The 25,383-nt window shown below is 43.5% G+C and overlaps 1 protein-coding gene across 1 annotated transcript in view; it reads right to left on the bottom strand.

Moving 5' to 3' along the window:
- The window catches only part of LOC124018072 (transcription elongation factor A protein 2-like), a 55,553-nt gene extending 37,321 nt beyond the window's left edge, over positions 1–18,232 (bottom strand). The window contains exons 1-4 of the mRNA XM_046333331.1: positions 18,018–18,232; positions 12,694–12,756; positions 12,146–12,251; positions 831–927 (exon numbers count right to left, since the gene is read on the bottom strand). Of these exons, the coding sequence (XP_046189287.1) occupies positions 831–927; positions 12,146–12,251; positions 12,694–12,756; positions 18,018–18,086 (335 nt within the window). The 5' untranslated portion in view covers positions 18,087–18,232. The remainder of the gene's footprint in view (positions 1–830; positions 928–12,145; positions 12,252–12,693; positions 12,757–18,017) is intronic.
- Positions 18,233–25,383: the final 7,151 nt, after the last annotated feature.

The raw sequence follows: 25,383 nt of genomic DNA, 5'->3' as shown, positions 1-25,383 counted from the left end.
TACCTACCGGTTAAACCCTGTCGTCTACCTACCGGTTAAACCCTGTCGTCTACCTACCGGTTAAACCCTGTCGTCTACCTACCGGTTAAACCCTGTCGTCTACCTACCAGTTAAACCCTGTCGTCTACCTACAGGTTAAACCCTATCGTCTACCTACCAGCTAAACCCTGTCGTCTACCTACCAACCCAAGTCCTTTGGGCTAAAGCTAGATTACCCATCAACAACGAGTAGTTCATTGAACCACCTATGCAACATATGACTCCACATTAGCCCGCTGAGCTAAAGCCTAGGCATGATTGACAAACTATAGGCTACTACTATTTGACCCTGCTGGTCATTTATGAACATTTGAACATCTTGGCCATGTTATGTTATAATCTCCATAATCTGTGGTCCTTCTGTAGCTCAGTTGGTAGAGCATGGCGCTTGTAACGCCAGGGTAGTGGGTTCGATTCCCGGGACCACCCATACGTAGAATGTATGCACACATGACTGTAAGTCGCTTTGGATAAAAGCGTCTGCTAAATGGCATATATTATTATTATATTATCTCCACCCGGCACAGGCAGAAGAGGACTGGCCACCCCTGATAGCCTGGTTTCTTCCTAGGTTTTGGCCTTTCTAGGGAGTTTTTCCTAGCCACCGTGCTTCTACACCTGCATTGCTTGCTGTTTGAGGTTTTAGGCTGGGTTTCTGTACAGCACTTTGAGATATCAGCTGATGTACGAAGGGCTTTATAAATACATTTGATTTGATTAGTTCAGGGAGCTCATTCACTGAACCACCTCTTGTTTACATGACTGACACTCGGGTTGGCACGGCGTCTCACCTGCGGTCGCTGGATCCAGGACTGTCCTTGGACGAAGATGACCTCAGAGGAGAGCCTTCCCTCCTCTTCTCCTCCACAGCCTTCCCCTCAGAACCGTCTGTAGGGACACACAGTCAGCTGATTCATATCTATATAGGCGATGGGTCAACATTTACATAATGGGTACCTGGAGGAAAATTAGGGAGGTTTTTTTGCTTTTTAAAATGTTAGTCAAGATGAGGGTTTAGTATTATTTATTTTTATTGTCATCTAGTCTAATGAATTGTAATAGATTAAATGTCAAAATGTCCATGTTTGAGTATTTAGTTGCTTATGAGACTATATATCAATGTGCATGACGTCACCCTTCATCTCTGATTCTCATACGGGACCATATCAAGTGTGTGTATAGGCTAGTTAGAGTGGTCTCAGTCACATGATCTACAACCTATAGGCTAGTTAGAGTGGTCTCAGTCACATGATCTACAACCTATAGGCTAGTTAGAGTGGTCTCAGTCACATGATCTACAACCTATAGGCTAGTTAGAGTGGTCTCAGTCACATGATCCAACACCTACCTAGGCTAGTTAGAGTGGTCTCAGTCACATGATCTACAACCTATAGGCTAGTTAGAGTGGTCTCAGTCACATGATCTACAACCTATAGGCTAGTTAGAGTGGTCTCAGTCACATGATCTACAACCTATAGGCTAGTTAGAGTGGTCTCAGTCACATGATCCAACACCTATAGGCTAGTTAGAGTGGTCTCAGTCACATGATCTACAACCTATAGGCTAGTTAGAGTGGTCTCAGTCACATGATCTACAACCTATAGGCTAGTTAGAGTGGTCTCAGTCACATGATCTACAACCTATAGGCTAGTTAGAGTGGTCTCAGTCACATGATCTACAACCTATAGGCTAGTTAGAGTGGTCTCAGTCACATGATCTACAACCTATAGGCTAGTTAGAGTGGTCTCAGTCACATGATCTACAACCTATAGGCTAGTTAGAGTGGTCTCAGTCACATGATCTACAACCTATAGGCTAGTTAGAGTGGTCTCAGTCACATGATCTACAACCTATAGAGTGGTCTCTAGTTAGAGTGGTCTCAGTCACATGATCTACAACCTATAGGCTAGTTAGAGTGGTCTCAGTCACATGATCTACAACCTATAGGCTAGTTAGAGTGGTCTCAGTCACATGATCTACAACCTATAGGCTAGTTAGAGTGGTCTCAGTCACATGATCTACAACCTATAGGCTAGTTAGAGTGGTCTCAGTCACATGATCTACAACCTATAGGCTAGTTAGAGTGGTCTCAGTCACATGATCCACAACCTATAGGCTAGTTAGAGTGGTCTCAGTCACATGATCTACAACCTATAGGCTAGTTAGAGTGGTCTCAGTCACATGATCCAACACCTATAGGCTAGTTAGAGTGGTCTCAGTCACATGATCCAACACCTATAGGCTAGTTAGAGTGGTCTCAGTCACATGATCCACAACCTATAGGCTAGTTAGAGTGGTCTCAGTCACATGATCCACAACCTATAGGCTAGTTAGAGTGGTCTCAGTCACATGATCCAACACCTATAGGCTAGTTAGAGTGGTCTCAGTCACATGATCTACAACCTATAGGCTAGTTAGAGTGGTCTCAGTCTCAGTCACATGATCTACAACCTATAGGCTAGTTAGAGTGGTCTCAGTCACATGATCTACAACCTATAGGCTAGTTAGAGTGGTCTCAGTCACATGATCTACAACCTATAGGCTAGTTAGAGTGGTCTCAGTCACATGATCTACAACCTATAGGCTAGTTAGAGTGGTCTCAGTCACATGATCTACAACCTATAGGCTAGTTAGAGTGGTCTCAGTCACATGATCTACAACCTATAGGCTAGTTAGAGTGGTCTCAGTCACATGATCTACAACCTATAGGCTAGTTAGAGTGGTCTCAGTCACATGATCTACAACCTATAGGCTAGTTAGTGGTCTCAGTCACATGATCTACAACCTATAGGCTAGTTAGAGTGGTCTCAGTCACATGATCTACAACCTATAGGCTAGTTAGAGTGGTCTCAGTCACATGATCTACAACCTATAGGCTAGTTAGAGTGGTCTCAGTCACATGATCTACAACCTATAGGCTAGTTAGAGTGGTCTCAGTCACATGATCCACAACCTATAGGCTAGTTAGAGTGGTCTCAGTCACATGATCCAACACCTATAGGCTAGTTAGAGTGGTCTCAGTCACATGATCTACAACCTATAGGCTAGTTAGAGTGGTCTCAGTCACATGATCTACAACCTATAGGCTAGTTAGAGTGGTCTCAGTCACATGATCTACAACCTATAGGCTAGTTAGAGTGGTCTCAGTCACATGATCTACAACCTATAGGCTAGTTAGAGTGGTCTCAGTCACATGATCTACAACCTATAGGCTAGTTAGAGTGGTCTCAGTCACATGATCTACAACCTATAGGCTAGTTAGAGTGGTCTCAGTCACATGATCTACAACCTATAGGCTAGTTAGAGTGGTCTCAGTCACATGATCTACAACCTATAGGCTAGTTAGAGTGGTCTCAGTCACATGATCTACAACCTATAGGCTAGTTAGAGTGGTCTCAGTCACATGATCTACAACCTATAGGCTAGTTAGAGTGGTCTCAGTCACATGATCTACAACCTATAGGCTAGTTAGAGTGGTCTCAGTCACATGATCTACAACCTATAGGCTAGTTAGAGTGGTCTCAGTCACATGATCCAACACCTATAGGCTAGTTAGAGTGGTCTCAGTCACATGATCCACAACCTATAGGCTAGTTAGAGTGGTCTCAGTCACATGATCTACAACCTATAGGCTAGTTAGAGTGGTCTCAGTCACATGATCTACAACCTATAGGCTAGTTAGAGTGGTCTCAGTCACATGATCTACAACCTATAGGCTAGTTAGTGGTCTCAGTCACATGATCTACAACCTATAGGCTAGTTAGAGTGGTCTCAGTCACATGATCTACAACCTATAGGCTAGTTAGAGTGGTCTCAGTCACATGATCCACGGCATATAGGCTAGTTAGAGTGGTCTCAGTCACATGATCTACAACCTATAGGCTAGTTAGAGTGGTCTCAGTCACATGATCTACAACCTATAGGCTAGTTAGAGTGGTCTCAGTCACATGATCTACAACCTATAGGCTAGTTAGAGTGGTCTCAGTCACATGATCTACAACCTATAGGCTAGTTAGAGTGGTCTCAGTCACATGATCTACAACCTATAGGCTAGTTAGAGTGGTCTCAGTCACATGATCTACAACCTATAGGCTAGTTAGAGTGGTCTCAGTCACATGATCTACAACCTATAGGCTAGTTAGAGTGGTCTCAGTCACATGATCTACAACCTATAGGCTAGTTAGAGTGGTCTCAGTCACATGCTACAACCAGTATAGGCTAGTTAGCATATGATAACAACCTATAGGCTAGTGGGTCTCAGTCACATGATCTACAACCTATAGGCTAGTTAGAGTGGTCTCAGTCACATGATCCACCTATAGGCTAGTTAGAGTGGTCTCAGTATGATCTACAACCTATAGGCATGAGTGGTCTGTCAATGATCCAACACCTATAGGCTTTGGATCACATGAAAACCTATAGGCTAGTTAATGGTCTCAGTCACATGATCAACAACCTATAGGCTAGTTAGTGGTCTCAGTCACATGATCCACAACCTATAGGCTAGTTAGAGTGGTCTCAGTCACATGATCCAACACCTATAGGCTAGTTAGAGTGGTCTCAGTCACATGATCCAACACCTATAGGCTAGTTAGAGTGGTCTCAGTCACATGATCCAACACCTATAGGCTAGTTAGAGTGGTCTCAGTCACATGATCTACAACCTATAGGCTAGTTAGAGTGGTCTCAGTCACATGATCTACAACCTATAGGCTAGTTAGAGTGGTCTCAGTCACATGATCTACAACCTATAGGCTAGTTAGAGTGGTCTCAGTCACATGATCTACAACCTATAGGCTAGTTAGAGTGGTCTCAGTCACATGATCTACAACCTATAGGCTAGTTAGAGTGGTCTCAGTCACATGATCTACAACCTATAGGCTAGTTAGAGTGGTCTCAGTCACATGATCTACAACCTATAGGCTAGTTAGAGTGGTCTCAGTCACATGATCTACAACCTATAGGCTAGTTAGAGTGGTCTCAGTCACATGATCTACAACCTATAGGCTAGTTAGAGTGGTCTCAGTCACATGATCTACAACCTATAGGCTAGTTAGAGTGGTCTCAGTCACATGATCTACAACCTATAGGCTAGTTAGAGTGGTCTCAGTCACATGATCCAACACCTATAGGCTAGTTAGAGTGGTCTCAGTCACATGATCCACAACCTATAGGCTAGTTAGAGTGGTCTCAGTCACATGATCTACAACCTATAGGCTAGTTAGAGTGGTCTCAGTCACATGATCCAACACCTATAGGCTAGTTAGAGTGGTCTCAGTCACATGATCCAACACCTATAGGCTAGTTAGTGGTCTCAGTCACATGATCTACAACCTATAGGCTAGTTAGAGTGGTCTCAGTCACATGATCTACAACCTATAGGCTAGTTAGAGTGGTCTCAGTCACATGATCCAACACCTATAGGCTAGTTAGAGTGGTCTCAGTCACATGATCTACAACCTATAGGCTAGTTAGAGTGGTCTCAGTCACATGATCTACAACCTATAGGCTAGTTAGAGTGGTCTCAGTCACATGATCTACAACCTATAGGCTAGTTAGAGTGGTCTCAGTCACATGATCTACAACCTATAGGCTAGTTAGAGTGGTCTCAGTCACATGATCTACAACCTATAGGCTAGTTAGTGGTCTCAGTCACATGATCTACAACCTATAGGCTAGTTAGTGGTCTCAGTCACATGATCTACAACCTATAGGCTAGTTAGAGTGGTCTCAGTCACATGATCTACAACCTATAGGCTGGTTAGAGTGGTCTCAGTCACATGATCCACAACCTATAGGCTAGTTAGAGTGGTCTCAGTCACATGATCTACAACCTATAGGCTAGTTAGAGTGGTCTCAGTCACATGATCCAACACCTATAGGCTAGTTAGAGTGGTCTCAGTCACATGATCTACAACCTATAGGCTAGTTAGTGGTCTCAGTCACATGATCTACAACCTATAGGCTAGTTAGAGTGGTCTCAGTCACATGATCTACAACCTATAGGCTAGTTAGAGTGGTCTCAGTCACATGATCTACAACCTATAGGCTAGTTAGAGTGGTCTCAGTCACATGATCTAACACCTATAGGCTAGTTAGAGTGGTCTCAGTCACATGATCCAACACCTATAGGCTAGTTAGAGTGATCTCAGTCACATGCTGTAGCTCAGTTGGTAGAGCATGGCGCTTGTAACGCCAGGGTAGTTAGAGTGGTCTCAGAGGATCCACCCATAGGCGTAGAATGGTCTCAGTCACATGACTGGTCTCAGTCTCTAAATGGCATATATTATTATTATTATGATCCACAACCTATAGGCTAGTTAGAGTGGTCTCAGTCACATGATCCAACACCTATAGGCTAGTTAGAGTGGTCTCAGTCACATGATCCAACACCTATAGGCTAGTTAGAGTGGTCTCAGTCACATGATCTACAACCTATAGGCTAGTTAGAGTGGTCTCAGTCACATGATCTACAACCTATAGGCTAGTTAGAGTGGTCTCAGTCACATGATCTACAACCTATAGGCTAGTTAGAGTGGTCTCAGTCACATGATCTACAACCTATAGGCTAGTTAGAGTGGTCTCAGTCACATGATCTACAACCTATAGGCTAGTTAGAGTGGTCTCAGTCACATGATCTACAACCTATAGGCTAGTTAGAGTGGTCTCAGTCACATGATCTACAACCTATAGGCTAGTTAGAGTGGTCTCAGTCACATGATCTACAACCTATAGGCTAGTTAGAGTGGTCTCAGTCACATGATCTACAACCTATAGGCTAGTTAGAGTGGTCTCAGTCACATGATCTACAACCTATAGGCTAGTTAGAGTGGTCTCAGTCACATGATCTACAACCTATAGGCTAGTTAGAGTGGTCTCAGTCACATGATCTACAACCTATAGGCTAGTTAGAGTGGTCTCAGTCACATGATCTACAACCTATAGGCTAGTCTAGAGTGGTCTCAGTCACATGATCCAACACCTATAGGCTAGTTAGAGTGGTCTCAGTCACATGATCCACAACCTATAGGCTAGTTAGAGTGGTCTCAGTCACATGATCTACAACCTATAGGCTAGTTAGAGTGGTCTCAGTCACATGATCCAAACCTATAGGCTAGTTAGAGTGGTCTCAGTCACATGATCCACAACCTATAGGCTAGTTAGAGTGGTCTCAGTCACATGATCTACAACCTATAGGCTAGTTAGAGTGGTCTCAGTCACATGATCTACAACCTATAGGCTAGTTAGAGTGGTCTCAGTCACATGATCTACAACCTATAGGCTAGTTAGTGGTCTCAGTCACATGATCTACAACCTATAGACTAGTTAGTGGTCTCAGTCACATGATCTACAACCTATAGGCTAGTTAGAGTGGTCTCAGTCACATGATCCAACACCTATAGGCTAGTTAGAGTGGTCTCAGTCACATGATCCAACACCTATAGGCTAGTTAGTGGTCTCAGTCACATGATCTACAACCTATAGGCTAGTTAGAGTGGTCTCAGTCACATGATCCACAACCTATAGGCTAGTTAGAGTGGTCTCAGTCACATGATCCACAACCTATAGACTAGTTAGAGTGGTCTCAGTCACATGATCTACAACCTATAGGCTAGTTAGAGTGGTCTCAGTCACATGATCTACAACCTATAGGCTAGTTAGAGTGGTCTCAGTCACATGATCTACAACCTATAGGCTAGTTAGAGTGGTCTCAGTCACATGATCATGACAACCTATAGGCTAGTTAGAGTGGTCTCAGTCACATGATCTACAACCTATAGGCTAGTTAGAGTGGTCTCAGTCACATGATCTACAACCTATAGGCTAGTTAGAGTGGTCTCAGTCACATGATCTACAACCTATAGGCTAGTTAGAGTGGTCTCAGTCACATGATCTACAACCTATAGGCTAGTTAGAGTGGTCTCAGTCACATGATCTACAACCTATAGGCTAGTTAGAGTGGTCTCAGTCACATGATCTACAACCTATAGGCTAGTTAGAGTGGTCTCAGTCACATGATCTACAACCTATAGGCTAGTTAGTGGTCTCAGTGGTCTCAGTCACATGGTCTCAGTCACACACAACCTATAGGCTAGTTAGAGTGGTCTCAGTCACATGATCTACAACCTATAGGCTAGTTAGAGTGGTCTCAGTCACATGATCCACAACCTATAGGCTAGTTAGAGTGGTCTCAGTCACATGATCTACAACCTATAGGCTAGTTAGAGTGGTCTCAGTCACATGATCTACAACCTATAGGCTAGTTAGAGTGGTCTCAGTCACATGATCTACAACCTATAGGCTAGTTAGAGTGGTCTCAGTCACATGATCTACAACCTATAGGCTAGTTAGAGTGGTCTCAGTCACATGATCTAACACCTATAGGCTAGTTAGAGTGGTCTCAGTCACATGATCCAACACCTATAGGCTAGTTAGAGTGATCTCAGTCACATGCTGTAGCTCAGTTGGTAGAGCTGGCGCTTGATAACAACCTATAGGTAGTGGGTCTCAGATCCCATGATCATGACAACCTATAGGCTAGAATGTATGCACACATGACTGTAGAGTGGTCTCAGTCACATGGATAAACCTATAGGCTAGTTAGAGTGGTCTCAGTCACATGATTACAACCTTAGGCTAGTTAGATGATCCATGACAACCTATAGGCTAGTTAGAGTGGTCTCAGTCACATGATCCAACACCTATAGGCTAGTTAGAGTGGTCTCAGTCACATGATCCAACACCTATAGGCTAGTTAGAGTGGTCTCAGTCACATGATCTACAACCTATAGGCTAGTTAGAGTGGTCTCAGTCACATGATCACAACCTATAGGCTAGTTAGAGTGGTCTCAGTCACATGATCTACAACCTATAGGCTAGTTAGAGTGGTCTCAGTCACATGATCTACAACCTATAGGCTAGTTAGAGTGGTCTCAGTCACATGATCTACAACCTATAGGCTAGTTAGAGTGGTCTCAGTCACATGATCTACAACCTATAGGCTAGTTAGAGTGGTCTCAGTCACATGATCTACAACCTATAGGCTAGTTAGAGTGGTCTCAGTCACATGATCTACAACCTATAGGCTAGTTAGAGGGTCTCAGTCACATGATCTACAACCTATAGTGGTCTCTAGTTAGTTAGAGTGGTCTCAGTCACATGATCTACAACCTATAGGCTAGTTAGAGTGGTCTCAGTCACATGATCTACAACCTATAGGCTAGTTAGAGTGGTCTCAGTCACATGATCTACAACCCTATAGTGGTCTCTAGATCTACAACCTTAGGCTAGTTAGAGTGGTCTCAGTCACATGATCTACAACCTATAGGCTAGTTAGAGTGGTCTCAGTCACATGATCTACAACCTATAGGCTAGTTAGAGTGGTCTCAGTCACATGATCTACAACCTATAGGCTAGTTAGAGTGGTCTCAGTCACATGATCCAACACCTATAGGCTAGTTAGAGTGGTCTCAGTCACATGATCTACAACCTATAGGCTAGTTAGAGTGGTCTCAGTCACATGATCTACAACCTATAGGCTAGTTAGAGTGGTCTCAGTCACATGATCCACAACCTATAGGCTAGTTAGAGTGGTCTCAGTCACATGATCCACAACCTATAGGCTAGTTCTCAGTAGAGTGGTCTCAGTCACATGATCCAACACCTATAGGCTAGTTAGTGGTCTCAGTCACATGATCTACAACCTATAGGCTGGTTAGAGTGGTCTCAGTCACATGATCTACAACCTATAGGCTAGTTAGTGGTCTCAGTCACATGATCTACAACCTATAGACTAGTTAGTGGTCTCAGTCACATGATCTACAACCTATAGGCTAGTTAGAGTGGTCTCAGTCACATGATCCAACACCTATAGGCTAGTTAGAGTGGTCTCAGTCACATGATCTACAACCTATAGGCTAGTTAGAGTGGTCTCAGTCACATGATCCACAACCTATAGACTAGTTAGAGTGGTCTCAGTCACATGATCTACAACCTATAGGCTAGTTAGAGTGGTCTCAGTCACATGATCTACAACCTATAGGCTAGTTAGAGTGGTCTCAGTCACATGATCTACAACCTATAGGCTAGTTAGAGTGGTCTCAGTCACATGATCTACAACCTATAGGCTAGTTAGAGTGGTCTCAGTCACATGATCTACAACCTATAGGCTAGTTAGAGTGGTCTCAGTCACATGATCTACAACCTATAGGCTAGTTAGAGTGGTCTCAGTCACATGATCTACAACCTATAGGCTAGTTAGAGTGGTCTCAGTCACATGATCTACAACCTATAGGCTAGTTAGAGTGGTCTCAGTCACATGATCTACAACCTATAGGCTAGTTAGTGGTCTCAGTCACATGATCTACAACCTATAGGCTAGTTAGAGTGGTCTCAGTCACATGATCTCTCAGTCACATGATCTACAACCTATAGGCTAGTTAGTGGTCTCAGTCACATGATCTACAACCTATAGGCTAGTTAGAGTGGTCTCAGTCACATGATCTACAACCTATAGGCTAGTTAGAGTGGTCTCAGTCACATGATCTAACACCTATAGGCTAGTTAGAGTGGTCTCAGTCACATGATCCACGGCATATAGGCTAGTTAGAGTGGTCTCAGTCACATGATCCACGGCATATAGGCTAGGAAGGCCTAGTCCAAAGAAGTCATTATTTTACAGACGGACTAGCCTATGTTCTGTTCAGTTTGAGAATGAGATCGCGAAGACGAGGAGGACCGCTAGGTCAACTTTGATAGCTTGCTACTACTATAATAGATTTCAGAGGTCGGCCGATTATGATTTTTTTTTCCTCAACGCCGATACCGATACCGATTATTGGAGGACCAAATAAAGCCGAGACCGATTAATCAGTCGTTTTTTTAATTTTTTATTTGTAATAATGACAATTACAACAATACTGAATGAACACTTATTTTAACTTAATATAATACATCAATAAAACCAATTTAGCCTCAAATAAGTAATGTAACCTGTTCAATGTGGTTTAAATAATGCAAAAACAAAGTGTTGGAGAAGAAAGTAAAAGTGCAATATGTACCATGTAAGAAAGCTAACGTTTCAGTTCCTTGCTCAGAACATGAGAACATATGAAAGCTGGTGGTTCCTTTTAACATGAGTCTTCAATATTCCCAGGTAAGAAGTTTTAGATTGTAGTTATTATAGGAATTATAGGACTATTTCCCTCTATACCATTTGTATTTCATTAACCTTTGATTATTGGATGCTCTTATAGGTACTTTAGTTTTGCCAGTGTAACAATATAGCTTCCGTCCCTCTTCTCACTCCTCCCTGGGCTCGAACCAGGAACACATCGACAACAGCCACCCTCGAAGCAGCGTTACCCATGCAGAGCAAGGGAAACAACCACTCCAAGTCTCAGAGCGAGTGATGTTTGAAACACTATTAGCGCGCACCCCGCTAACTAGCTAGCCATTTTACATCGGTTACACCAGCCTCCTCTCGGGAGTTGATAGGCTTGAAGTCATAAACAACGCAATGCTTGAAGCACAGCAAAGAGCTGCTGGCAAAACGCACAAAAGTGCTGTTTGAATGAATGCTTACGAGCATGCTGCTGCCTACCACCGCTCAGTCAGACTGCTCTATCAAATTAAATAATGTTTTAATTCCTATTTTGGATATCGGGGAGGGTCACGTTTTTTTCCCCTCATGCGTTCAGAGAGGATGGAGGTCAAATATATTTTGCTGAAGGGAGACATACATTTCCTTTCCAGAGATTGATTTTCTAATCAAGTTCACAACCTTAGACACATGGTTCCTGTTTGGACTTCTTAAAACTATAGTGGTTGTATTACTCTATTATAATAAGTATATGTCCCGGTCTCTCTAGATCAGACAGGATCCCACCTGTCCAGTACAGGCAGACCTACAGACAGACACCATGTTTCACAGGTATGAGGCAAAACTACAGACTGAGTCGTATGAGATGTGAGGCAGACCTACAGACAGACAGAGTCGTATGAAATGTGAGGCAGACCTACAGACAGACAGAGTCGTATGAGATGTGAGGCAGACCTACAGACAGAGTCGTATGAGATGTGAGGCAGACCTACAGGACAGACTTACCCAGTAGTTTCTTCCAGGACTTGATGAGTGACTTGGCCAGGGTCTGGACCTCTTCCTCTGAACTCTGCTTCCTCACAGCGTTCACTGACATACCGATCCTGGTGGACTGACAAACACATCGTGTTTTAGCTTCATCATTACAGTTTCTCACAGCGTTCACGGATCCTGGTGGACTGACAAACACATCGTGTTTTAGCTTCATCATTACAGTTTCTCACAGCGTTCACAGATCCTGGTGGACTGACAAACACATCGTGTTTTAGCTTCATCATTACAGTTTCTCACAGCGTTCACGGATCCTGGTGGACTGACAAACACATCGTGTTTTAGCTTCATCATTACAGTTTCTCACAGCGTTCACGGATCCTGGTGGACTGACAAACACATCGTGTTTTAGCTTCATCATTACAGTTTCTCACAGCGTTCACGGATCCTGGTGGACTGACACCGGCGTTGAGAAATACTAGACACTGTATTGATCATAGTAATATAATATAATTTTCTTCAGACAGAGGCCTACAGCAAGAGGAGAACAAGCTTAGGTCTACCTGTAGAGTCTCCAGAGACATGTTAATGATCTTCAACTCCCTCAGCAGATATATGGCACCGTCCTGTGGAGAAAAAAGACATCTAAATGTTGACACCTGTTGAATTGAATAGATGCCGTCTACAATAATGTAAATCTATTTTTAGTGAGCAAGCAGTATGCAAATTCCAACACAATATTAGGCCAGATGGATGGATTTATGAGGTTTATCTCCTGGTAAAATATTCTGGTTTCGCCTCCAGGCAGGGGTTGACAGAAGAGGTAGTGGCCTGATAAAAAAATATCCAGGCTCAAGGTTAGCTTGTACACAGGGCAGCCTTTATGTGCCGGCCTTGGAGGACCTGTCCTGTTCTACCGTACCTCCTTGGAGGGCCTGTCCTGCTCTATCGTACCTCCTTGGAGGGCCTGCTCTACCGTACCTCCTTGGAAGGCCTGTCCCGCTCTACCGTACCTCCTTGGAAGGCCTGTCCCGCTCTACCGTACCTCCTTGGAAGGCCTGTCCCGCTCTACCGTACCTCCTTGGAGGGCCTGTCCCGCTCTACCGTACCTCCTTGGAGGGCCTGTCCCACTCTATTGCACCTCCTTGGAAGGCCTGTCTCGCTCTACCGTACCTCCTTGGAGGGCCTGCTCTATCGTACCTCCTTGGAGGGCCTGTCCCGCTCTACCGTACCTCCTTGGAGGGCCTGCTCTACCGTACCTCCTTGGAGGGCCTGTCCCGCTCTACCGTACCTCCTTGGAGGACCTGTTCCGCTCTACCGTACCTCCTTGGAGGGCCTGTTCCGCTCTATCGTACCTCCTTGGAGGGCCTGTCCCGCTCTATCGTACCTCCTTGGAGGGCCTGTCCTGCTCTATCGTACCTCCTTGGAGGGCCTGTCCTGCTCTACCGTACCTCCTTGGAGGGCCTGTCCTGCTATACCGTACCTCCTTGGAGGGCCTGTCCTGCTCTATCGTACCTCCTTGGAGGGCCTGCTCTATCGTACCTCCTTGGAGGGCCTGTCCTGCTCTATCGTGCCTCCTTGGAGGGCCTGTGTTGCTCTATCGTACCTCCTTGGAGGGCCTGCTCTATCGTACCTCCTTGGAGGGCCTGTCCTGCTCTATCGTGCCTCCTTGGAGAGCCTGTCCCGCTTGACCGAACCTTCTTGCCCATCCAAATAAAATATTGTCTTAGTATGTGTAGCCAGCCCATGAATCTGATTCTGTCTCGACTAAGAGCATGACATGTCATAATATTTTTGGCCAAACAGCATCATCATATAGGCTACATATTAGAGGTCGACCGATGAATCGAAATGGCCGATTTAATTAGGGCCAATTTCAAGTTTTCATAACAATCGGACATCGGTATTTTTGGATACCGATTTGGCCGATTTTTTTTTTTTACACCTTTATTTCATCTTTATTTAACCAGGCAAGTCAGTTAAGAACACGTTCTCATTTACAATGACGGCCTAAGAAAGGTGGGTTAACTGCCTTGTTCAGGGGCAGAATGACAGATTTTGACCTTGTCAGCTCGGGGGACCCATTCTTGCAACCTTAGTCGATGTGCAGGGGTACGAGGCTGTATACACAGAGTACCAGTACTGAGTCGATGTGCAGGGGTACGAGGCTATATATACAGGGTACCAGTACTGAGTCGCTGTGCAGGGGTACGAGGCTGTATACACAGAGTACCAGTACTGAGTCGATGTGCAGGGGTACGAGGCTATATATACAGGGTACCCGTACTGAGTTTATGTGCAGGGGTACGAGGCTATATATACAGGGTACCAGTACTGAGTCGATGTGCAGGGGTACGAGGCTATATATACAGGGTACCCGTACTGAGTTTATGTGCAGGGGTACGAGGCTATATATACAGGGTACCAGTACTGGGTCGATGTGCAGGATATCAGTACTGAGTCAAACCTTTATTTTTCCAGGGAAGTCAGTTAAGAACAAATTCTTATTTTCAATGACGGCCTAAAAAACAGCGGGTTAACTTGTTGTTCAGGGGCTGAACGGCAGATTTTTACCTTGTCCGCTAAGGGATTCGATCTAACAACTGTCAAAACGCCCTAACCACTAGGCTACCTGCCGCCCCAATGTGCAGGGGTACGAGGTAATACCATGGTTTTATACACACTGTACCAGTACTGAGTCAATGTGCAGGGGTACGAGGTAATACCATGGCTTTATACACACTGTACCAGTACTGAGTCAATGTGCAGGGGTACGAGGTAACAACATGGCTTTATACAGGAAGTACCAGTACTGAGTCAATGTGCAGGGGTATGAGGTAATAACATGGCTTTATACACACTGTACCAGTACTGAGTCAATGTGCAGGGGTACGAGGGAATAACATGGCTTTATACACACTGTACCAGTACTGAGTCAATGTGCAGGGGTACGAGGTAACAACATGGCTTTATACAGGAAGTACCAGTACTGAGTCAATGTGCAGGGGTACGAAGTAATAACATGGCTTTATACAGGAAGTACCAGTACTGAGTCAATGTGCAGGGGTATGAGGTAATAACATGGCTTTACACACTGTACCAGTACTGAGTCGATGCGCAGGGGTACGAGGTAACAACATGGCTTTATACAGGAAGTATCACTTCTGAGTTGATGCACAGGGGTACGAGGTAATACCATGGCTTTATACACACTGTACCAGTACTGAGTCAATGTGCAGGGGTACGAGGTAACAACATGGCTTTATACAGGAAGTACCAGTACTGAGTCAATGTGCAGGGGTATGAGGTAATAACATGGCTTTACACACTGTACCAGTACTGAGTCGATGCGCAGGGGTACGAGGTAACAACATGGCTTTATATAGGAAGTATCACTTCTGAGTTGATGCACAGGGGTACGAGGTAATACCATGGCTTTATACACACTGTACCAGTACTGAGTCAATGTGCAGGGGTACGAGGTAACAACATGGCTTTATACAGGAAGTACCAGTACTGAGTCAATGTGCAGGGGTATGAGGTAATAACATGGCTTTATACACACTGTACCAGTACTGAGTCAATGTGCAGGGGTACGAGGGAATAACATGGCTTTATACACACTGTACCAGTACTGAGTCAATGTGCAGGGGTACGAGGTAACAACATGGCTTTATACAGGAAGTACCAGTATTGAGTCAATGTGCAGGGGTACGAGGTAACAACATGGCTTTATACAGGAAGTACCAGTACTGAGTCAATGTGCAGGGGTACGAAGTAATAACATGGCTTTATACAGGAAGTACCAGTACTGAGTCAATGTGCAGGGGTATGAGGTAATAACATGGCTTTACACACTGTACCAGTACTGAGTCGATGCGCAGGGGTACGAGGTAACAACATGGCTTTATACAGGAAGTATCACTTCTGAGTTGATGCACAGGGGTACGAGGTAACAACATGACATATACTAGGATTAAGGCATTAGGATAGATAATAACCAGTAGATAGTAGAGTTGATAACCAAACCGTATAATTGCCTCGAAACTGAACCGAAACTAATTTTTACACATATAAACAAAATGAAATAAATGAAGGGGATGATGACGATGGGGGAGAAAGGGTGAGTTGATGCCTCAGGGGAAGCAAACAATGCATAATTATCACTAATTGTGAAGGAAAAACATGGTGGGCCATTCTATTGTAATGATCCATTGACATTATAATCTCTAAATGCTATGTACCCTCTATCAGACCACCAAATACAGTCTTATAGTCGTATGGTTTTGGTGGTGCCCATTCCCCCCCACCAGACGAAACCTTGAGACAGGAGAGAAGAACGGACTGTTTTTGTCCGATTATCAGCACAACATGTCATCACTGAGAGCGCAGGCTCAAGCAAAATCAGCAACGCACAAGCTTTCGTTGTTTATGCTCCAACAGATAACGGACTATTTTTGACTGCGGTCCAAGCGACACGATTATAATGATGTTTAGGCTACTGATGTGTTTTATCATTTGACTGGGCGTCTTGCTGACCGAGGGTCTTTGTGGTCGGTGCGTTTTGTTTAGTGTCGTTATAGAAGGAAACAGTTACCCCGTTACAACACAAACCCTTTCCTCTTTCACAGTTGTCGCGTTACAACACAAACCCTTTTCTCTTTCACAGTTGTCACGTTTCAACACAAACCCTTTCCTCTTTCACAGTTGTCGCGTTCCAACACAAACCCTTTTCTCTTTCACAGTTGTCACCTTTCAACACAAACCCTTTTCTCTTTCACAGTTGTCACGTTTCAACACAAACCCTTTCCTCTTTCACAGTTGTCGCGTTCCAACACAAACCCTTCCTCTTTCACAGTTGTCACGTTTCAACACAAACCCTTTCTCTTTCACAGTTGTCACGTTTCAACACAAACCCTTTCCTCTTTCACAGTTGTCACGTTTCAACACAAACCCTTTCCTCTTTCACAGTTGTCACGTTTCAACACAAACCCTTTCCTCTTTCACAGTTGTCACGTTTCAACACAAACCCTTTCTCTTTCACAGTTGTCACGTTTCAACACAAACCCTTTCCTCTTTCACAGTTGTCGCGTTACAACACAAACCCTTCCTCTTTCACAGTTGTAACTAAGGCGAATGTCATGTGTTGAACACTTGACTGTTTTTACATTTCCTACGGTAAAATAAATTCATGAAAATGCTTGTGATATTTAAACGATGTATTTTAATGTCACCGAAGACCTTCAAAAACAAACAAATTGTGTTTTTTTTGTAATAGCATATATGAAATGCATTAATTACACTATTATCTTGAAGGGGTTAGTGTTAATCATTTGATTAGTTCCGTGAAATAGAAGTGATTGGTTCTGGGCCGCTCCATACAGACATGAAATGATCCCAGTGATTAGTCTGCCTACCCAAACACTACCCCCATGGCCTTCAGTTTCTTCCTGGGGTAGGCTGTGTAGCGAACAATACAGCAACGACTGAATCCACTTTCAGTCGTCAAAAAGCAACGATTGGGCCTGACTAAGTATGAGAAGACGAGTGGCCGGGGATGTGCGGTCAACCATTCATAAATCACATCACCCGTTAATGTAACAATGTTTCTATATCTATCCATTATTACAACCTACGCTGCAACACTGTTGCAATGTGCAACAATTCCCTTTCATTTTATATCGACCGAACAATCAGCTAGTTTTTTTGAGTTTAGAACAACAAATAGCCAACACCTTACAGTAGCTTTCCAGAATGTTCGATGGCTACAAAGGTGCATCACACCAACATCACTATACTCCTGCACTGCCTCGCCTCTACCTGATTTCTGATGCTGGGGGCGTTGGTCCTGCGTCCACTGCCGCGATGGCTGGCAAACCCAACTTACCGTGTTTTTCTTGTGCACCATTTTGTCCAGCTTTTTAGCAATGCGTTCGACCTCGTGGTCTTTCGCCATTTTACTTGTATTTTTTTTTGTAGCTGCTCTTCTCTCCCGTTACGGATGAACCTCCATTTATGTTGGAAAAAACCCTCTATCGTCTCTTTCCTTACCCTCACAGTCCCCAACCCATCCACTTGTTTCCTCACGGCGCGCGGGTTCCTACTTCTTCTTCTTTCTTCATTATTGCAGACGATACCTCTTGGTGTATTGCCGCGCCACCTGCTGTACGGGGTATGAAAACAACAAATTCATTAATGAATGATCCAATATTAATTTCGGGAAGAGGGGTTGGGAAGGGGGGGGGGCTCAACATCATACAACAACAACAAAAACACGCATTCAGTCACAGTTGAAATCACGTCTCTAAACAGGCTCAGGTGCCTGTGAGGGCTGAGCGTTCATCAAAAGGACTCCTCCGCTCAGCCACGCTCACAAATGACACCTATTTTCTCAGACTTCCTCTCTGTTTGTGCTGTGGAGTTGATAGCCAGTGTCATTAAAACGCTACAAAATCCACCTTCTTAACATGTAACATGTCACGACCCCTCTGTTGACAAGGAAGAGTATCTGTTGTATCCTACTCCTACTATCATTACTTCCACAACTTCTCTCCCTTCCAGGAGTCATTACTGGACCATGCTTATTCTCAACACCTCAGTCTACTTCACCCTAACAGAAAACGTCAACTACATTTGTGTGCTTGTTCACCACCACAAGTGCATCATTTAGGCTCACCTGGTATACGATATAATAATAATAATATATGCCATTTAGTATGATCTACAGTCGTATGTCCATTTGACACATGATCAACTATTATGAATTTACCACACTGCATGGGCTTGGGCACGAATACTCTAACAGGGTATCTCTCAAACAAAAAGCATGAATACAAGAGAGAAGGGAATGGATTGAGTGGGCGTCCTCACTCCACCCACCATGCGGGTAAGTCAGTGCCCACAAAACACTTGATCCAATTATTTGAATATATCCTTTGCTTTGACTTCTAAAGCAAACCCACTCTTAGGCGCCCTGCTCTGTAGATCCACAGACACACACAACCAGTTCCAAACCGATATCTTCTTGAGGCGCTGAGCACACTCCTTCTGTTCCATAGATACACACAGTCACACAAACAAATTGAAAAAATGAGCCCACTTCTCTTCACTCTCATCAACACAGTCTTATTCAATGTATCCACAATTGTGATCCAAAAAATATACCACCGACTAAAATCTATACACCACTATTACACACCACCATCTATATACCACTATTACACACCACCATCTATATACCACTATTACACACCACCATCTATATACCACTATTACACACCACCATCTATATACCACTATTACACACCACCATCTATATACCACTATTACACACCACCATCTATATACCACTATTACACACCACCATCTATATACCATTATTACACACCACCATCTATATACCACCATCTATATACCACTATTACACACCACCATCTATATACCACCATCTATATACCACTATTACACACCACCATCTATATACCACTATTACACACCACCATCTATATACCACTATTACACACCACCATCTATATACCACTATTACACACCACCATCTATATACCACTATTACACACACCACATCTATATACCACTATTACACACCACCATCTATACCACTATTACACACCACCATCTATACACCACTATTACATACCACCATCTATACACCACTATTACACACCACCATCATCTATACCACCACTATTACACACCACCATCTATATACCACTATTACACACCACCATCTACCATCTATATACCACTATTACACACCACCATCTATATACCACTATTACACACCACCATCTATATACCACTATTACACACCACCATCTATATACCACTATTACACACCACCATCTATATACCACCATCTATATACCACTATTACACACCACCATCTATATACCACTATTACACACCACCATCTATATACCACTATTACACACCACCATCTATATACCACTATTACACACCACCATCTATATACCACTATTACACACCACCATCTATATACCACTATTACACACCACCATCTATATACCACTATTACACACCACCATCTATATACCACTATTACACACCACCATCTATATACCACTATTACACACCACCATCTATATACCACTATTACACACCACCATCTATATACCACTATTACACACCACCATCTATATACCACTATTACACACCACCATCTATATACCACCATCTATTACTATTACACCACCATCTATATACCACTATTACACACCACCATCTATATACCACTATTACACACCACCATCTATATACCACTATTACACACCACCATCTATATACCACTATTACACACCACCATCTATACACCACCATCTATATACCACTATTACACACCACCATCTATATACCACTATTACACACCACCATCTATATACCACTATTACACACCACCATCTATATACCACTATTACACACCACCATCTATATACCACTATTACACACCACCATCTATATACCACTATTACACACCACCATCTATATACCACTATTACACACCACCATCTATATACCACTATTACACACCACCATCTATATACCACTATTACACACCACCATCTATATACCACTATTACACACCACCATCTATATACCACTATTACACCACCACCATCTATCTATTACACACCACCATCTATACCACTATTACACACCACCATCTATATACCACTATTACACACCACCATCTATATACCACCACCACTATTACACCACCACCATCTATATACCACTATTACACACCACCATCTATATACCACTATTACACACCACCATCTATATACCATCTATATACACACCACCATCTATATACCACTATTACACACCACCATCTATACACCACTATTACATACCACCATCTATATACCACTATTACACACCACCATCTATATACCACTATTACACACCACCATCTATATACCACTATTACACACCACCATCTATATACCACTATTACACACCACCATCTATATACCACTATTACACACCACCATCTATACACCACCATCTATATACCACTATTACACACCACCATCTATATACCACTATTACACACCACCATCTATACACCACCATCTATATACCACTATTACACACCACCATCTATATACCACTATTACACACCACCATCTATATACCACTATTACACACCACCATCTATATACCACTATTACACACCACCATCTATATACCACTATTACATACCACCATCTATATACCACTATTACACACCACCATCTATATACCACTATTACACACCACCATCTATATACCACTATTACACACCACCATCTATATACCACTATTACACACCACCATCTATATACCACTATTACACACCACCATCCATCTATTACACACCACCATCTATACCACTATTACATACCACCATCTATATACCACTATTACATACCACCATCTATATACCACTATTACACACCACCATCTATATCTATATTACCATCTACACACCACCATCTATTACACACCACCATCTATATACCACTATTACACACCACCATCTATATACCACTATTACACACCACCATCTATATACCACTATTACACACCACCATCTATATACCACTATTACATACCACCATCCATACCACCATCTATACACACCACCATCTATATACCACTATTACATACCACCATCTATATACCACTATTACACACCACCATCTATATACCACTATTACACACCACCATCTATATACCATCACTATTACACACCACCATCTATATACCACTATTACACACCACCATCTATATACCACTATTACACACCACCATCTATATACACCACTATTACACACCACCATCTATATTACACACCACCATCCACTATTACACACCACCATCTATATACCACTATTACATACCACCATCTATATACCACTATTACACACCACCATCTATATACCACTATTACATACCACCATACACACCACCATCTATACCACCACTATTACATACCACCATCTATATACCACTATTTACCACCATCACCACATCACCACCATCTATATACACTACCACCATCTATATACCACTATTACACACCACCATCTATATACCACTATTACACACCACACTATATACCACCACCATCTATATACCACTATTACACACCACCATCTATATACCACTATTACATACCACCATCTATATACCACTATTACACACCACCATCTATATACCACTATTACACACCACCATCTATATACCACTATTACAGACCACCATCTATATACCACTATTACACACCACCATCTATATACCACTATTACATACCACCAACTATACACCACTACTACATACCACCATCTATATAACACTATTACACACCACCATCTATATAACACTATTACACACCTCCATCTATATACCACTATTACACACCACCATCTATATACCACTATTACACACCACCATCTATATACCACTATTACACACCACCATCTATATACCACTATTACACACCACCATCTATATACCACTATTACACACCACCATCTATATACCACTATTACACACCACCATCTATATACCACTATTACACACCACCATCTATATACCACTATTACACACCACCATCTATATACCACTATTACACACTACCATCTATATACCACTATTATACACCACCATCTATACACCACTATTACACACCACCATCTATATACCACTATTACACACCACCATCTATATACCACTATTACACACCACCATCTATATACCACTATTACACACCACCATCTATACATCACCATCTATATACCACTATTACACACCACCATCTATACATCACCATCTATATACCACTATTACACACCACCATCTATATACCACCATCTATATAACACTATTACACACCACCATCTATATAACACTATTACACACCTCCATCTATATACCACTATTACACACCACCATCTATATAACACTATTACACACCTCCATCTATATACCACTATTACACACCACCAACGGCCACTACATAAGACCCACTTTTCCACTCTGACCCTGGCAATCTCAACCTGTCTCTCTCGTACTGGACAGTCTTCTGATCCTGAGCAACATGAGCACCCCACATTTGACGCGCACATTCTTTCCCACAAGTTCTACGCATTCCTTCTTCCCTCCTGCACAGTTCTACGTGTTCCTCAGACCCTCCTGCACAGTTCTACGTGTTCCTTTGACCCTTCTGCACAGTTCTACGTGTTCCTCGTACCCTCCTGCATAGTTCTACGCCTTCCTTGGTCCCTCCTGCACTGTTCTACGCATTCCTTTTGTCCCTCCTGCACAGTTCTATGTTTTCCTTTGACCCTTCTGCACAGTTCTACGTTTTCCTTTGACCCTCCTGCACAGTTTTACGTATTCCTTTGACCCTCCTGCACAGTTTTATGTATTCCTTTGACCCTCCTGCACAGTTTTACGTATTTCTTTGACCCTCCTGCACAGTTTTACGTATTCCTTTGACCCTCCTGCACAGTTTTACGTGTTCCTTTGACCCTCCTGCACAGTTCTACGCATTCCTTTGACCCTCCTGCACAGTTCTACATATCCCTTTCACCCTCCTGCACAGTTTTACGTATTCCTTTGACCCTCCTGCACAGTTCTATGTATTCCTTTGTCCCTCCTGCACAGTTCTACGTGTTCCTCGGTCCCTCCTGCACAGTTCTACGTATTCCTTTGTCCCATGACCTCCTGCTCAGTTCTACGTATTCCTTTGTCCCATGACCTCCTGCTCAGTTCTACGTATTCCTTTGTCCCATGACCTCCTGCACAGTTCTACATATTCCTTTGTCCCATGACCTCCTGCACATTACTCACATGTCAGAATATCCCTCCTACACACTTCTGCAACCTGGCCCCCCAATGTTGGAACAAACTCCCTCACGACGCCAGGACAGCCGAGTCAATCACCACCTTCCGGAGACACCTGAAACCCCACCTCTTTAAGGAATACCTAGGATAGGATAAAGTAATCCTTCTCACCCCACCCCCCTTAAAAGATTTAGATGCACTATTGTAAAGTGGCTGTTCCACTGGATGTCATAATGTGAATGCACCAATTTGTAAGTCGCTCTGGATAAGAGCGTCTGCTAAATGACTTAAATGTAAATGTATGACCAAAAGCTTGGCATGTGAAACACCTTAGTGGGCTTAGAGGCACCAAAGCTATTTTGGAATAACTGACACATCCAAAAATGCGGGAAATATTGGTGCTGAGGGTGCTGAGGGTGCTGTAGCACCCCCGGATAAATAACAAGTAAACATTTCTCCGCCAAATTCGTGCAGTGGGCCTTTATCACTCATGTAAAAGCGGAGTGGGGTATTGTGGAGCAAAATATTCGTCAGCAGAGGGAGAAAGGCTTCGGAGTGTTCTGTATGTTGCATTGTTCTGTATGTTGCTTTAAACAGGTCAACATTCACAAAGTCGCTGGGCCAGACAGATAACCAGGATGTGTACTCAAAGCGAGTGTCTTCAATGACATTTTCAATCCCTGACCGAGTCTGTAATATCTACATGTTCCAAGCAGATCACCAAGGAAGCGAAGTTAACCTGCCTAAATGATTTGTGCTCCGTGGCACTCACACCGGTAGCCATGAAGTACTTTGAAAGGCTGGTCATGGCTCACAACAACAGCATCCACTAGGACACCCTTGACCCACTCCAATTTGCATACCACCCCAACATTGACCACAGCTCAGCGTCTAACACGTGGACTACAGGAAAAGGCAGGCCACCACTATTGTATCATTGGCAAACTTTTTTTTCTACCCAATTTCGTGGTATCCAATTGTTAGTGATTACTATCTTGTCTCATCGCTACAACTCCCGTACGGGCTCGGGAGAGACGAAGGTCGAAAGCCATGCGTCCTCCGAAACACAACGCAACCAAGCCGCATTGCTTCTTAACACAGTGCGCATCCAACCCGGAAGCACCAATGTGTCTGAGGAAACACCGTGCACCTGGCGACCTTGGTCAGCATGCACTGCGCCCGGCCCGCCACAGGTGCGCGATGAGACAAGGATATCCCTACCAGCTAAGCCCTCCCTAACCCAGACGACACTGGGCCAACTGTGAGTCGCCCCATGGACCTCCAGGTCGCAGCCAGCTGTGACAGAGCCTGGGCGCGAACCCAGAGTCTCTGGTGACAACACTGTGATGCAGTGCCTTAGACCACTGCGCCACCCGGGA

The sequence above is a fragment of the Oncorhynchus gorbuscha genome, linkage group LG03 (genome assembly GCF_021184085.1).
Source record: "Oncorhynchus gorbuscha isolate QuinsamMale2020 ecotype Even-year linkage group LG03, OgorEven_v1.0, whole genome shotgun sequence".
Classification (NCBI taxonomy): domain Eukaryota; kingdom Metazoa; phylum Chordata; class Actinopteri; order Salmoniformes; family Salmonidae; genus Oncorhynchus; species Oncorhynchus gorbuscha.
Note: the sequence above shows the minus strand (reverse complement) of the source record. Positions and strands in the feature narration are given on the sequence as shown.